The following is an 18,629-nucleotide window of genomic DNA, read 5'->3' on the forward strand; positions in this document are numbered from 1 at the left end:
AGAAATTTATGTATTACTGAAAAATTATTACACCAGGGTTTTCGATATCACAAACTAGTCAAGACATTTACTTAATTTTATAATCGGTATAAGGACATCATTCCAAAATATAGCTCAACATGCAGACTTTTTATACGTTCAGGTATTTCACATCCAGTATTTTATAAAAATATTTATAAAGCACAAAAATGTCAGTATTCACCCCAGAAGCTAACAAAATCTTTAAATAGACTTATTAAGGAGGGATATAGGTACGATACTGTTGTCAGGTCATTAAAGATTGCATATTTTGGCTTTAATATTGATTCACTTATAGGGTCTTTGCATCGGAACTAAACACATTTGTTATTTATAAACTAGTTGTTGGCATGGCACGGGTTATGTTCTTCTCATATATGTTATGATGGTATGATACTTAACCCCTGACGGGGATGATTGTGCCTGATATTCATATGATGAAGGCATCAGACTCGGACATCTCTTGAACTGAATTTTAATGTGCGTATTGTTATGCGTTTACTTTTGTGCATTGGCTAGAGGTATAGGGGAGGGTTGAAATCTCACAAACATGTTTAACCCCGCCACATTTTTGCGCCTGTCCCAAGTCAGGAGCCTCTGGCCTTTGTTAGTCTTGTATTATTTTAACTTTTAGTTTCTTGTGTACAATTTGGAGTTTAGTATGGCGTTCATTATCACTGAACTAGTATATATTTGTGTAGGGGCCAGCTGAAGGACGCCTCCGGGTGCGGGAATTTCTCGTTGCATTGAAGACCTGTTAGTGAACTTCTGCTGTTGTCTGCTCTATGGTCGGGTTGTTGTCTCTTTGGCACATTCCCCATTTACATTCTCAATTTTATTTTCGTGAATTTAAAAGTTTGTCTGTGCAGGTCTTTTGTGCACGTATTTGTAGTCAATCTCTGCTAGTATATCAATTGATTCATTTGGATTTACCTCCCGAAACTTTTCTGATCTAGAAGAATTTGAATTTGTGACAGACGCGCTTTTCGTCTACAAAAGACTCATCAGTGACGCTCGAATCCACCCAAGAATCATGCAATATGAAGAAAAAGAGATTTACCTTATGTTACCAATGTGCTTGATATTTGGTTATGTGACACATTAAGTGATAAAAATAACAAATATTCAACCATAATTGTTGATACCTACTATTAATGTAACTTAGGGATTGTGCAATATTTATCTGAGGGTTAGGCTGGTGCAAACATGGACGGGGCACATACGTTTTTCATGCAAATAACGGGACAGACATTTCTATATTGAATATTCACTTGACAAGAGTAGACCGGCGTACTCGAAAACTTAGATGTGCAAATCAATATAAAAATACGGAGATGTAGTATGATTGCCAAAGAGACAAATATCCAACCCTAGGAAATTGTAAAAAGCTAAATGACTTTGTGGGACACTCCAAAAATTGATGACCTGAACGTTCTTTTAATTTTGTATGTACATACTTTTTTAAATCTTGTAGCTTGAAAGACACACATAAAAATAATAGTACACAAGACACATCATAGAAACTAAAGACTAAGCAACACGAACCCCATAAAAAATTGCGGGAGATATCATGTGCTCCGTAAGGTTTAGCACATCCTGCTCCACATGTGACACCCGTCGTGTTGCTCCTGATATTACAAACCCGGTAAATAGTATAATAGTCATTTTTGAGCCTGTCGTAAGTCAGGAGCCTATGACCTTTGTTGGTCTTGTATTTTTTTTAACTTTAGTTTCTTGTGTACAATTTGGAGTTTAGTATGGCGTTCATTATCACTAAACTAGTATATATATATTTGTTTAGGGGCCAGCTGAAGGACACCTCCGGGTGCTGGAATTTCTTGCTGCATTCAAGACCTGTTGGTCACCTTCTGCTGTTTTCTGTTCTATGATCGGGTTGTTGTCTCCTTGACACATTCCCCATTTCCAATGTCAATTTTAATTCGGTAGATCACATTCACGAAAAGGGAAGAGGATTGTAGTTACGACGTAAAGAACATATAAGTTTGAGTTGACGCATATATGACAAATGTTCTCTATCGTACATATTTAATCGTACCAAAACACTATGACAAATGGCGGATATGGTGTATCATGGCATGACACCTTATACATGCAATCAGTATTATCCGGTACCAACACTGATACCGTTTTTGCAATCGTCCGCAATCTTTATTTCGTATATTACATTTTATTTACGTAACACTGGCTGTATGTTGTGCTTTTTATAGTGTTGTTTGAATGTCAACAATGGGGAGCCACCCAATATGAGTTTGTCAACAATGGGGAGCAACAAATATGAGTTTGTCAACAATGCGGAGCAACAAATATGAGTTTGTCAACAATGGGGAGCAACAAATATGAGTTTGTCAACAATGGGGAGCAACAAATATGAGTTTGTCAACTATGCGGAGCATCAAATATGAGTTTGTCATTTTGTTTGCAGTACACATCTGTTGTCATGATTCCATCTCTCAATTGTGTCAATGAATTTTGCCTTGAGTCATGGCGTTGTAAGTTTTTTTTTTTATCAATCTACGATATTGACTGTCCCTCTGGTATCTTTCGCCCCTCTCTTACAGATAGTGACTTTTTTCTTTAGATATATAATCAACTAAATTATTTTCCACTTTTATGATAGATATAGGAAGATGTGGTGTGAGTGCCAATGAGACAACTCTCCATACAAATAACAATTTAAAAAGTAAACCATTATAGGTTAAAGTACGGCCTTCAACACGGAGCCTTGGCTAGTCTGTAATATTAGTAAGGGACATTTTTACAAATAACCCTACCAGCTTTCAGTTTCGCTCCTATAAAATTGAATCGATTTTTTTACGTTTTGTAGTATGCACTTTTTTACAACAATAGTTTGCAATATAAATTTTAATGATTTAAAAGTAAATTTTTGACACCAGAAGAAGTTTATTCAGTAAGGATCATATTTAGCCTAAACATATTAAGTTGGAAATTGATAAAACATGTTGGAACCTTAGTGTCAATGTTGTAGCACCAAGGGAAACCACAAGATAGAGATACAGAGTTTCGTTGAAGTATTGGGTAGTTTTGTTGTAGAAATAGCTTAACCGATTATGTAATGTAACACATGGTTTCATGGATTAAAAATATAGATACAATGTTTGGTATATATAAATTTTTCATAAACATATTAAAAATATTCAAATTTATTTATTAGTTAAAAGAGTTAATTCAAAGCATTGTGGTTTATTTCAATCAAACAGAACTCCGGTCTGCGACTATGACTGGTTAAGATTTTATTTCTTTAAGCATGCTCAACTATTTCCAACATTTCAAAGTCCTTCTGTCGAACTGATTTTAACTGAATGATAGTCTCTTTACGATTTTCATGAAACTGACTTCCTTTTTTTGTACCTGTTTTTTTCAATATTTATTCATAAATTAAAATTATGTTTAATACCTTTGTACAATGTATAACAATGATAAATGGTGTGCACTGAACTGATCAACATAGCAGGTAATAATTTGTAGATTATTATACCGGTATAAATCTTCAAAAGTAAAGTCCCAAAATTACAGAACTCCGAGGAAATCTCAAACGAATAGGTGACAATGGTATTATTCCTGACTTTGTACAGACATTTTCGACTGTAGAAAATGGTGGATTAATTAGATTTAGGACGATGTGGTAAGAGTGCCAATGAGACAACTCTCAATCCAAGTCTCAATTTATAAAAGTAAACCATTTAAGGCCAATGTACGGTCTTCAACACGGAGCTTTGGCTCAAACTGAACTGCAAGCTATACGCCTGGTTTTATAGCTAGCTTAACCTTTCACTTGTTTGACAGTGGCATCATAGATCAATAGACATAATAGGTAAACATGTCAAAATAGAAGTATAGCAGCCAACATAGTGTTATCATCTTAATCACTATTAAAAATATTTATTTTTAAACCAGACCAAAAAAAAACCCAGAGCAAATAAAAACGAAATATGATAATCATTTGCAATGCTATGACGTTAGCTGTAATATTAATTTAGATAAAGATTTTGGTGGGGTTCGTGTCTCTCATTGATTTGTTTGTGTATACTATTGTTTGGGTATTAGTCTTTTGTTTTTTTTTAATTTATTTTCGTTTTTTGGTTTATTATCAACTGTTGAATCTGAATGTAACTCTGGTATCTTTCGAATCTCTTTTATAGCAATAATATGGCAACAGTATATAAAATAAAACATACCGAACAACAAAACCTGTCGAATGGATTATTACAATTGAGCTTAAGCAAACATTGTAAACACGGCTTCATGCTCAAACATTGTGTTGATGATATAAACTTATATTCAAATATCGTAAAATAAAAGTAACAAAAACAAAAACAAAAACAAAACTTAATGGAATTCCATGGACACATACCAGGAACTTCATTCCAGTGTTTGTGATTGTTGCCGTTTTCCATATTTGTTTTTCGTTCCATGTAGTAGTATTAATGCATCGATTTGTTTTCTTATTGGAACGTTATCACATTTTACAATAATTGGACCTTCAAAACTTACTATACGGTATTGATCTTGATCTTTGTTGAAAGCCGTACAAAGATCTATAGTTTATGGTTAGGTGTTTCATTTGCATTTATACTAAAACTCCTTATTTTTCAATCATTCAGATTTTGAACGAGTGGGCTGAGTTCACACATAATGCCTGCGTCAAAGGATTTTCTATAAGTGAAAGGGTTAGCTACAAGTAGCTACGACACCATGTTTAATCCATCATTTTCCTACATACAGAAATGTCGGTACCAAGTCAGGAATAGTACAGTTGTTTCAATTCATTTGATGTATTTCATAGTGTTGTCAAATCGTACAGTTTTGCCTAACCGATTACTCAGATAAGTCTTATACCGATTAACCGGTTAACCGGTAGTTTAAGTTGACATTTGAAGGCCTTATAAAAAATACCCTACACATGTTCGTTTTCATAATACGATGAATTGAAGTTTGTACATTATCATTATAAGGTTGGTGTGTGAGAATTTCTGGCGAGGTTTAAAATTTTATAATCAATTACACCCACAAGGACTCGAAACAAAGAGATATTGATTCCAACGTTTAAAACGTTAATAATGTAAAACAAATAGAAAGGAAATACGAAAAAAATATTGAAAAAACATAGATATTTTTTTTAGATATCTACAATGTCGTTTATAATAACTTCAGCTTAAAAAAAATAATAACGATCTTGATCTCGTCGAAATTAAAAAGGTCTGAAACCGATGATTCTTTCGTTTTCTTTTGCTGTCTCAGAAATTATGTGGGATGTTTCAATTATAAAGGATAAAACCTGTTCCTCGTATCATCAATGAAATTGAGAATGGAAATGGGGGAATGTGTCAAAGAGACAACAACCTGACCAAAGAGCAGAAAACAGCTGTAGGCCACTAATTGGTCTTCAACACAGCGAGAAAATCACGCACTCGTAAGCGTGCTTTAGCTGGTCCCTCAAATAAAAATTTATACTAGATCAGTAATGATGGATGTCATACTTAACTTAGAAATATATATATGAACTAAAATTAAAAATAATTCAAGTATACATTAATTACAATCACGTTGATTTACCTTTCATAATTTTTGAGTTGACATTTAGTTTAAAGTATGACAGAGCCTTGCACGATGGAGGTTGCACTTTCAGATGTAGGTCTACGCAATATTAGATCAAAAATAAGATAATGAAGTGTAATCGGATTACTGATATAAAAAGTAAAATCACAAAAATATTGAACTTCGAGGAAAATTCAATCGGCAAGTCCCCAATCAAATGGAAAAATCAAATGACAAAACAAATCAAACGAATGGACAACTGTCATAATCCTGACTTGGTACAGGCAATTTCAAATGTAGAAGATGGTGGATTGGACCGGGTTTTATAGCTCTAAACCTCTCACCTGTACGACAATTGCATCAAATTCCATTATATTGACAATGATGCATGAACAAAATGTCAAAAATAAAATATAAAAACAACACGGACCCAACCAAAAATTACTGTTTAAAAACATATTTACTAATAAGGTTTACTTGAGAAGTTGTCTAAGTTCTAATTTATTTTATGGATTAACACTATCAATCAATATGCTGGACAATTTATCTGTCAAATCAATTACCACGACAATAATTTTTAAATAAAACAGAATTATTTAATGATTTCAATACACATTGATATCAAATCTTTTCAAATTGAAAAATTGAAAAAAGTCCGCTTAACCGGTGAGTAGTTTTGGTATTCAATATTCGGTCCTTCCGACGTTTAACCGGTTTATCGTTGACATCACTAGTATTTTAAAGCTTTTGATTTTGTAATTTTATAGGGAAGTTCCGATTTCAATTTCCTTGAAGTTCGGTACTTTATTTAATTTTACATACTTATTACTTATTCCAATTTAAAAAAAAATCCAAAACACACACTATCTAAACTTTGAAATAAATCATTTTTGTTACTTTTTGAACGGGTTTATTTCTGTTAAAACTAAGATAATCGTGACATGGTTAAACGGGTTAAAGCATACTCTGTATGGTTGCTATTACGCTCACTCACAAAATAATACATAACACACAATACTTACATTATCTTGATTAAAAGATAGACATTTCCCACTTAATCAATATGTACAGAAGTAAATTCAAACTTATAGTACACATAATGATATACAAAAAATATCAAGGAGGTGATAACTCAGTTTAGAATGATGCATGTTTCATTGAAAAAAAAATCAAACTTGGCATGTCCTTAACCGATTGGCTATTCATATATTTTCAACAAAACATATTTCTCGGAATTGGTAACCACTAGATTAACAAAAACTATCTTTTTTTTTCAGAAAGATGTATTATACATTAATATATTTTTATTTTTTGTTGGGATAAAACCTGCGCAAATTGTCATTCAGGTTTGGATAGTACAGACGTTTACTGAAGTAACACATATGAAAGTAAGTATTTTGATTTCTTTTAAGAATTTAGACACATATACCTGGAGAAAAAAAATAACAATTCTTATTTATAATAGAAAAAAGAGAAAAGGACTGATAAACGTAACAAAACTCTTTGTAGAAAACTGCAGATTAGGCAACATTATGTCATCCAATAGCTAGAGATGAGGGTGAAATAAAAAAGGGATGACTCTAATTTCATAAGATAGCTCTTTTTATTCAATAGCTATCTTATAAGCAGCAATTTTCTGTTAATGTAATCAAGCAAAGCACTTTTGACGCACGAAGTTTACCTTAGAATAGTGTATCAGCTGAGAAATATATGTGCGAGTTTGTCATCAGCGTAGTAGACAATGATTTGTCTATATGTGTTTTTGTTAATCTTTCTTACATATGACGTGGCTCTGTACTTAGACATCCCGTCATTGTGTTATTGTGCCATAGTAAATTTTTGTTGATATGTTTGTTTGTTTCCATAGTGATTAAGATTACAACACAATGTTGACTACTGTATCCCTTTTTTGACATTTTACCTATTATCTCTGTTAGTTTTGTTCACATATCGTTGTCAATATAATGTAATTGTATGCGACTGTCTTACAAGTGAGAGGTTTATTCAGCTGTAAAACCTAGTTCATTCCAGCATTTTATACTTAAGAAAATGCCTGTACCAAGTCAGGAATATGACAGGTGTTGTCCATACGTTCAATGTGTTGGAGCTTTTTATTTTGCCATTTGATTAGGGAATTTTCGTTTTTTTTTTATTTTTCTCAGAATTCAGTATTTTTGTGATTTTACTTATATTATTGAAAATGTTTTTTTTCTTTAATCTAGATATTCAAAAAATACAAGAAAACTGTTTGCATACATGTCATTAAAAAGTAAAATTGAGAAAGGATAAAGTGTTTTTTTCATCTTTTATTTCATTCGAAATGCAACAGCTGCTTGATTTTTCCTGATATAGAAATGAAAAAAAATCCAATTGAAGAATTAGATTTGGGAAGTTCTGTTGTCAATTGATCGTAAATACAAATTTCTGCATGTAAATCAAAATAAGAAGCAGACTGATCTAAATGCTAGGTATCCCTTATTTAAAGTTGATTGGACAAGATGCAGTCAAAATAGTCATCCAGCGTTGAACTATTCAGGGAGAGGACTCAAGCTAGAAAAATATTAATATCTTAAATAAGTCTGAAAGACAGATTTTTTGTATCACAACTGTTTTACAAAAAACTAAATTTCAAATATTTTGCTCGAAACACAATTTCCTGAATTAAAGTCATGTTATTTGAAATTGACCATATCAATTTGCTATTTAAATCACTGAAAATAATGTTCTAAAATCTCGCATGTAGTTTTTGTCATTTTTTTAAGGACTTTGAAATGACTATTTCATTAAACAAGAACATTTTCTTTTTGATAATATTTGTTTGAAGTGTTTTGCCGCTACAACAATACCAACCAACCAAGTACATTTAACTATCGTTAGACAGTTGGCAAGTCAATTACCGTCATATTTGTCTCTTTCCGATTATGGGAAACCAAGGAATAAATATGGAACATTGGTAGTATGAACTCAAGACGAGACAAAGGTTATAGAAATTATTATAAATTATGGAATGTATCTCCCTCATGCAAAGCTCTGATTCCTCTCACGGATTTGGCTATACTTTTTGGACCTTTTGGATTATAGCTCTTCATCTTTTATATAGGTGTAATACCACCAAATCATGGTACGTCACATCCGGTTGTATACGAAAGTAGGTCTAAAAAAATATTCCCTTGAATTTGACAGTTGTAGGTAATTAATCCTACACTTTATTGGTGTCATACCACCAATTAAAAGTCCCTATCTGTTCAACCAAATTTTGCAATTTTCACAGCTTTCTAAATATTTTACCTTAAGTTTAACTTCATAGAAAGTAAGTATATCCTGAATTGTACAGGTGTCACCTTTCTGCAAGCCAATTTTCAACATACATTCAAAATCACATAAGAAAGCAGAGAGCTTCCGAAAGGAGGTACCACTAAAAATAACCCCTGGTTTTCTGGAAATCTTAAATTAGTATACTATGGAGCGCATTAATCCTCAATTTTTAATGCAAACTCATAGACAGGTAAATTTTGGCTCAAAATGGTCTTAATATATTTCTCTTTCAACAAAACTTTCATTTCTGCAAATTTGTTAGTTAGTTTAGGTGAACAATGACATCAAATGCACTTTTTTTTGTCCGAGTAGGCCTACTTTCACATACGTTCTAAATTTGAGGGAGTAATTGGTGGTATGACACCTTTATTGCAGTAAAAACATTTCTGTGTCATAAACATGTCTTGGGTATTTCAAAACACCATTATTTTTTATTTGGGATTTCTATAGAAAATTTTGTAATCTTGAGATTACATGGTGACTAAACCTTGTACACAGATAAAATAAGGGGAGACATTTGATTGGTTAACTTCCAATGATGGTTATTTTCTTATATGCTATGAAATGTTATGTGAATTTTTTTCTATAGTACTGGACAGGATAAAACTCTACTCATGCCAAGTATTTCTTTATTTGAAACAAAGATAAATTCTGCACATGTTTTTGAAAAGTGCAAATTTAAAAAAGACTAATAGGGAAAATCAATAGTGGTATTACACCTATGAGCTTTGGATTTCAAATATTTTGGCCACGATCATCACTGAAGAGACATGTATTGTCGAAATGCGCATCTGGTGCAAGAAAATTGGTACCGTTAATTTTATTATTTAACATGGTTTGAAAGGCCGACATAGTTAGTTACACAATTACTAACACAAGTCTATAACAATAATATTAATATTCTTGTCATTGTTAAAAAGTATAAAAAAAATAATATTATTAGAAAAGTAAACCTAATTTAATTTATTAATTTTTAGATATATACCTTTTACTTTTTGTGGCGTCGATACATTCTAGTGAAAGACACACACTTCGTAATTGTATTAAGCTGTTTTTGTGTACTAAACTAAATTTTTTGTTTTTATTTTGTTGTTAACATTTCGAAATGTTCTATCATATTATTCATTTATGTATTTCTCTGTCTTGTGTGCTCTCGCATTTATTTGTACTGTATTACCGTTATGCAATGTTTTCATTTTAGCGATATTTTAACCCTACCATCAAGTGTGAGGTTTGGCTAGCCACAAAACAAAGTTCAATTGTAATCCGGATTTGTTTTCTCTCAATCGATTTATGACTTTTGAACAGCGGTATACTACTGTTTCCTTTATTTTCATACAAACAACTGATATTAAATTTACTGTGTATGGAACAAAATAGTGGTGAAAGGTTTAATCATCTACTGTTAAAGTCAATTCAAAATGTGTTTTTATTTTGAGTTCCTTTCAAAATATATTTTATGTGATGAAACACTAACTAATCGAAGGACCATATCATATATTTCAAATTCAAGAACTTGCCATTTTACTTTTCCTAAGAAATCATTAATATGCATATCAAAATAAAATAACGAGCATGTATAGTAAAACTCTCCTCAATTTGTTTTCACAGATGTGCATACCTCACGTGTACGCCGTGATCTTTCTTCTTACCTGTGTCGGCTGCAATTCAATTAATGATTTACAGAATACCCATTACGAAAAATTGTCAAAGTTTCCCTTCCCGAAAACCTTTGCAGAATGTACTGACTTTCTTGTAAAACCGAATACTCCAAAGGATATAGTACAAGCCGTACAGAACCATTGCTTAGATGGCTTCATTTCAATCGATCATACTCACAGCTGGACACAGAACTTGACTATTGACGAACAAAACTATATCAAATCCTTGTTCAGGAAAGTCATAAGTGATGCCGATAACTTAGATAAAACAAGACATAAGAGGGACGTTGGAATATTTCCAAGGAGATTGAGACAAGAAGTAAGAGCTGCACCTTACCAACACTGGGCTGATTATGCTAGAAATGTTAGACGGCTTAAGTATGAAACGGTAAGAAATGGATAAATATATCTTCCAAAAATGAAGTAAGAATTTTTTTTTTGATAACTTATCAATGTTTTATACATATTTCTATAGATTTGTAAAAAACACAAACTTTTAGCTACTTCTTTACAAGCAGAACTAAATACAATGAAAGTCCCAACTATGTACTGACTTCCGAAGCAACACAAAATACCTTATAAATATAGATTTAATTCATCTTCAAACCATTGTTCTACTTCTTAATTGTCTATTCTACTTACTAGTACACTTGGTGCAATCAGAAACCTGATAATAAATTTTTCAAATAAGGCCTTTTGGAAGTACTTGATAAATTGCATGCATATATTGGTGATTTTGAATCTGTTAAAAGTTTGGATTTTTCTACCCTATATACCACTTTGCCTCATATTCTTATTAAGAAAAAAATCACATCCCTAATTAATTTGACATTTAAAAAGTCAGAATGCGAATACATATGTTCTAACTCTTTTAAGTCATTTTTTAGTAGCAACAAACAAAATAACTATGTTAATTGGAATGCTTTGATACTTTATATGCGCTTGAATTTTTACTTGATAACATTTTTGTTCGCTTTGGAGATTCCGTATATCGTCAAGTTATTGGAAATCCAATGGAAACTAACTGTGCACCACTTATTGTGGATCTATTTGTTGTATTGTTATAAGTTACAATTTATGACTAAAATTAGCAAAGAATCATTAAACAACATTTGATACAAAAATTTAACAATACTTTTAGATATTTGGATGATATATTTGCTCCCAATAACGGCGACTTCAACATGTATATATACTAAAGAAATTTATCCTGTTGAACTTACTTTAAATAAAGCTAATACTTACAATGACCACTGCCCTTTCCTCGACCTTGATATCTATATCATTAACGGGAAGCTTAATACAAACATTTATGATAAAAGAGATGATTTTTCATTTCCTATTGTTAATTATTTATTTTTAGATGGTGATGTTTCGTTGTCACCATCTTATGGTGTTTATATATCTCAACTTGTACGATTCGCTCGTGTATGTAACAAAGTATTAGATTTTAGCGAGAGAAATTTTTCTATTACTGAAAAATTATTACACCGGGGTTTTCGATTTAACAAACTAGTCAAAACATTTACTAAATTTTATCATCGATATAAGGAAATCATTCGTAAATATAACTCAACATGTAGACATATTATACGTTCAGGTATTTCACATACAATCTTTTATGGTAATATTTTTTACAAAAGCAAAGAAATGTCAATATTCACCTAAAAAGCTAACAAAACCTTTAAACAGACTTACTAATAAGGGATATAGTTACGATACTGTTGTCAGGTCAATAAAGATTGCATATGTTGGCTTTAATATTGATTCACTTATAGGGTCTTTGCATCGGAATTAAACACATTTATTCTTAAACCAGTTGTTGGCATGACACAGGTTATGTTCTCATATATTTCATGATGGTATAATACTAAACCCCTAACAGGAGGGATTGTGCCTGATATTCATATGATGAAGACATAACCTTTCAATCAGTTTAATTGAGATCTGCAGTTGGCATGTCAGTAACTGCTAGTAGTCTGTTGTTATTTATGTATTATTATCATTTTGTTTATTTTCTTTTGTTTCATTTTCTGACATCGGACTCGGACTTCTCTTAAACTGAGTTTTACTGTGTGTATTGTTATGCGTTTGTTTTTCTCCATTGACTAGAGGTATAGGGGGAGGGTTGATATCTCAAAATCATGTTTAACCCGGCCGCAATTTTGCGCCTGTCCCAAGTCAGGAGCCTCTGGTCTTCGTTAGTCTTGTATGATTTTTAATTTCAGTTTCCTGTGTATAATTCAGAGTTTAGTATGACGTCCATTATCACTGAACTAGTATAGATATTTGTTTAGGGACCAGCCGAATGACGCCTCCGGTTGCGGGAGTTTCTCGCTACATTGAAGAACCATTGATGGCCTTCGGCTGTTGTCTGCTCTATGAGCGGAGTTGTTGTCGCTTTGACAAATTCCAAATTTCCATTCTCAATTTTACTTCTTCTTTTTTTACACTTTCTTTCAAACATAAATGTTCTTCAAACATATTTTGGTTTCTGAGAATGAATTTATATTTGTCACCAGCTTGTTGTCTTTCCATGTAAGCATATAATCAGATATAACATTAGTCAGGTAAACACTTACTGTTTGCCAGTACGTGCAGTTTAAACTTTACAACACAGCACAAACCAAGCCAAATCTTTATCAAAGCGATTTTGTTTGGCGGCATGATTTTGGAAGGTCTTATTCTAAATAGATATGTTAAATCTTGAATGGATAAGCAGTCTTTAAAAATGTCTATTGAAGTACTGTTCATATATTGTAGATTGACAAAAATGGAAGAAGTAAATATAATGTCCTTGCAGACATTCACGGAATAGCGGTAGCTAATTCTCATTTCGGACCAAACTTTTTACCATGGCACCGACTTTACTTGATTTTGTAAGTATTTTCGCATATTTCATAGAGTTCATGTGCATCCTCCATTATGGACACTGTCCACCATTGTGAACTAAAACAGAATTCTATATTCCGCTTTCTTCAGGTTTTGCTTAAAATACAAATGGGTAAAAGAATTTCTTTTCAGGGCAACCATTTCAAATGTTGTCATTAAAGATAAAAAAAAATTCCGATAAGTATTCTTCTGACGATTTTGACCATTAGGGGTTAATTTGTATATAATATTGTTCTGGTAGTTATCGCTATTCAAAGTGTGAATCTATATATTCCAAAGATTTGAATCAATTGTCATACATTGAATAAGGTGTCGGACAATTTCTTCCATTTGACTTATTTGAAGATCTTGTCTTGATGATCATATAAGCTATTTATAGTTCTTAAGATAATAGGAAAAACACTAAAAATAAATAAAAATTGTTTTTAAAGAGCATTAGTTCCAATAACGAGTCATCGGTTGATTTTAATTTTAGCTTATTTTAATTTCCAAATCTCTTTTATAGTACCGGTATTTGAGATAGGTCGTATGATAGGTAAATAAGCAATGGGAAGAACTCAACATTCCTAACCTTTATTATTCGTTTCTTTTTCTTTTTGTTAGTTGGACACAACAAGAACAAATGTTAAGCATAACATACTCGAAGAATCAAAAATATATCTGTTGAACATACAATTCTAAATGAAATTAAAGGCAACAGTTGTATATATACCAGTGTTCAAAAGTCATAACCGATTTAGAGAAGATAAATCAGGGTTACAAACAAAAACCGAAGAGAAACGCATATGATTTGCAAAATTTTGTACAGCATATATAATTTATCAATAATCAGCGTGCAAATAACAAAATATATGGAAACACAAGCGTGTATATATGATTTACAGAATACAAAAAAAAACAACAAAAAACTACCTAAACCAAACGAGAAAACTTAAACAACTTACAAACCGTCATTAAATTTAATAGCAAATAACAAAAAACGGCTTTGACATAAGTTACAAAAAATGGTGACAGGAAGAAAGTCATAAGAATCTGAAATCAAAACGAACTAGTAATATTGTTGTCACCACACAGTCTTTTCGATAGGAATTGTAAATATATATGAATATTTCTATTTAAGTATTATTTCTCAGTCGATACGTTATACTCGTGTATGTTCACACTTTACGGACTTCATATACAAGAGTGTGCTCCTTACACAGAAACTGCTCCAACAAAGTTACGAGGAAGACAGATTAAAAATGACACTCCGTAAAATTTATGGACATCATCACGAATTGGTTGATACATACGATGTGTCTGTGTTTTAACTAACTAAGGACATTTTTACCACGTCTTAGATTGTGGTTTACCATTTACGTTGTCTGGTCTTTTAAGTACCGAACATGACCTATTCCAGAATATGAATGTTTTGCTGAGTGTGAATTCGTATTGCTATAAGACGTCGTACGGTATTTGTTTATTATTTACTCATGTATTTAGTTATGATGTTGTATTTCTAATTCTCATCAGATATTGCTTAATGTCTCAGGAGCCTGTAATTCAGTGGTTGTCGTTTTTTTATGTGTTACATATTTGTTTTTCGTTCATTTTTTATATAAATAAGGCCGTTAGTTTTCTGGTTTGAATTGTTTTACATTGTCTTATCGGGGCCTTTTATAGCTGACTATGCGTATGGGCTTTGCTCATTGTTGAAGGCCGTACGGTGATCTATAGTTGTTAATGTCTGTGTCATTTTGGTCTCTTGTAGACAGTTGTCTCATTGGCAATCATACCACATCTTCTTTTTTATATTATCGTTTGTAGTTTTTATTTGATTTTTTGTATTTGATTTTTCCGTATGTTAAAGTACAGATAATTGATCACCAAGGTTTGGCTAGCCACAGAACCAGGTTCAACCTACCATTTTCCCTTAAAATGTCCTGTACCAAGTGAGAAAAAAATGGAAATTGTTATCCTATAATTCGTTTCATAGTGTGTAGCATTGTCGTTTGTTTTTGATTCACTTCAGGGTTTCTGTTGTTTCGTTGTTTTCTTCTAACCTCGGTCACACCTTCCCGGATAGCCCAAACAGACGCCTAACGGATGAAAATAAAAGTTGTCCGTTGACAAAATTGTTATCCGTTGGGAGTCCGTTGATGTACTGACCGAATAAAACGGACGTGTTACAGATGCATAACGGACACACACCGGATATACAACGTACGAGAAATGGAGACGTACAAGACAGAACGGATGACGAAACATACATCCAACGGACGAGTATCGCATAAAACGGACACCTAACGGAAGCGTACCGGATAAAACGGATGAACAAGATATACGGAAAACTCAAAGGCGACAATAATAAAACATGTATATCGCATAAATATTCAAAATATTTCTGTGTTACAGGTTTTAGTTTGTTCTTCAAAATTCGCCAAAGGACAGTGTCTGCCCTGAATATGAACTGCTTGATTGTGAAGACGTGCCTATACTCTAAGATCGATTATAAATAATAAGAATCATGAACCTTAAGAAATCTGACATGACAATAATTGGCATTTATGATGCAAAATTTTCAATTGGCATTTATCCGTTTCAGATCCGTTCATCATCCGTTATACGTCCGGTAGAAATCCGTTCGTGAACTTATCTTCCAGACCTCCAACGGATGTATAACGGACAAGTAACGGATACAAAACGGAAACGAAACGGACGAGTACCGTACAAAACGGACGCCTAACGGACGTTCAACGGACATTTATCCGTTGGACGTCCGTTCAAAGTTTTGAACATACCTAATATTTTCCACCGGACAGAACGGACGTCGACGGATAAAACGTACGCTTAACGGACATGCAACGGATATGGACGGACGTCTTACGGATAAGAACGGATTGAAAAAAAGTTATCCGTTCGGCGTCCGTTCGAGCTATCCGGTAAGGTGTGACCGAGGCTTCTTATAGTTGATGTGTTAGTTTGTGACCCTTATTTTTTTTTTCAATCGATTTATGACTTTCGAACAGCGGTATACTTCTGTTGCCTTATTTTGTGTAAATTTGAAAAAAAAATACTAGAAACAAGAATATTTTTTAAATATGCAGCCTTTTTAATGTAAATGAAACCAAGTTCAAGAAATCATGTGTCTTCGTAAGTGTCATGATCACTTATCTAACTTTGAAATCAGGATAAGGAAATTATTTACTATTTTTTTCATTCAACATTCCCCATCATAACAAATTGCCGTTCTATATCAAACTATCAAAGGAATATAAAAAAAAAATATCGTTTTGCCTGAATGTGACATTTAACTGTAACCAATCTTCTCTATCAATATTTCTCAAGATATTATCCCAAATCGCTAAAGTTGTTGAAAAAAATCATTAATCAAGGATAATAATTCATGTTAGTTTCAATTGATGGTTGAAATCATAATGATATTATTAGAGATCCTTGATATAGGCTGTATTACCTGTTTCCTGTTTACAATATCGGTTCATGTGTTAAAGTTCTCAAAATGATTTGCATAATTCCAGTTAATTGTTATTTTGTCAATCTTGTAATATAACTTACAGTTTTTGTCTATCTGTTATAGTTTTCTGTAAAGGAATCACAGACATTGGCAAAAAAAGTATTTAATGGCAACATCTATCCGTCAGGACTTGTCTGATAATGTTGTTAGAAATAAAAAGTTGGTTGACTTTCTAAGCTTTCGGCTTACACAAGTCATTTTTAACTATCGTTTAGTTTTGTTTTAAGAAATATGACAATTGTCTGTATTTTACCGTAACCATGATGATCATGTTTTGCCGGGAAATCGACACACACCTTATACCCGATACACATAGAAACATTGCCACAAAGTTAGTATTACATTTGGTCCAGTGGTTTCATGGGAAATATGTTTTTTTTTCAAAATCATTTACGATACAGACACTTATTGAGGACAAAAGCGCACTCGAATCTTTGATGGGAAGAATGTCTGTGTGGTTTATATAAATGTCATCATTATATAGAGGACTCATTTCTATTAAGATTTATAATTATCTTTTTCAGAATGGAATCAGCACTTGGTACACCTCTTACTTATTGGGATTCCACCATTGATCATGAAATTGAAGATGGTACACAATCAATTCTATGGACTGCAAAGTATTTTGGTAATGGATTTGGGAGGGTGAAAACTGGCCCATTTGCCAATTTTGACACCCCTCTAGGAAAACTTTATCGAAATATTGGTAGCGATGGTTGCTTGTTTAGCAAATCTCGAGTCAATATAATTTTGTCACGATCAAGATTTCAACAAATTTCTGAACCATTTGCTGATACCGGTGCTTCTGTCGAGGGACAACATAACAGTAAACATATTTGGGTTGATGGTGTGCTTAATATGTTAGGAGAAAGTCCACATGATCCAGTCTTTTTCTGTCTTCATACTTTTGTCGACTATATCTGGGAATTGTTTAGAAAACAACAAATAATGCAAGGTATTGATCCTACTACCGATTACGTTTTAGCACCAAATGATCCAGAAATAAGTTTTCAAAATACAACCGACGTATCTGTAGGGCTGAGAGGATATTACAACATTGATGGTTACACTAAACGAATAGCAGACATGGTTCAGTACCAACCTCATCCAGAATGTCCAACATGTGCAGGTAGTCAAGATTTGTATTGTGACCAGAGTAAAGGCCTATGTCTTACCAGACGTAGGGATCCAAACGAGTATGCTGGACAACAGGTAGAGGCTGTGGATATGGCAAATAGCAATAAAATGAACAATAATGGACCGAATAATGGACCATTTCCGATCTACGGGAGAGACATTCGTGTTCGTATGGATTCAGTTACCGTAGATTATAGTAACATATCGATAACTGCTAGCTTGGAAAGGTCACCATCAATGAACGCTGGTACCGATGTAATGGCAAACTCTCCATTGAGTTTAGCTGATGAACAAAGAATCAACGATAATATCAGACTTGTAAGACCACAATTTCACCGTTTTATCTCTGCTTCTACCAATATAAAACTTGAAAGAAGACCGGTACACTTAAATGCCCATCAACCAATTGGATTCAATAGACACTTTGGAGGAATCAAATATCAGAGCTATTGAATATATAGAAACATGTTATTTCTGAAGGGTTTCAGTAAACATGAATAAAACACATAATCTTG

General features: G+C 32.7%; 1 protein-coding gene across 1 annotated transcript in view; it reads left to right on the forward strand.

Annotated features, from left to right (window-relative positions):
- The window catches only part of LOC143063411 (tyrosinase-like protein), a 36,415-nt gene extending 17,786 nt beyond the window's left edge, over positions 1 to 18,629 (forward strand). The window contains exons 2-4 of the mRNA XM_076235550.1: positions 10,522 to 10,959; positions 13,335 to 13,450; positions 17,502 to 18,629. Coding sequence (XP_076091665.1) covers positions 10,522 to 10,959; positions 13,335 to 13,450; positions 17,502 to 18,567 — 1,620 coding nt within the window. The 3' untranslated portion in view covers positions 18,568 to 18,629. The remainder of the gene's footprint in view (positions 1 to 10,521; positions 10,960 to 13,334; positions 13,451 to 17,501) is intronic.

This window comes from Mytilus galloprovincialis, chromosome 2, assembly GCF_965363235.1.
Source record: "Mytilus galloprovincialis chromosome 2, xbMytGall1.hap1.1, whole genome shotgun sequence".
NCBI lineage: Eukaryota > Metazoa > Mollusca > Bivalvia > Mytilida > Mytilidae > Mytilus > Mytilus galloprovincialis.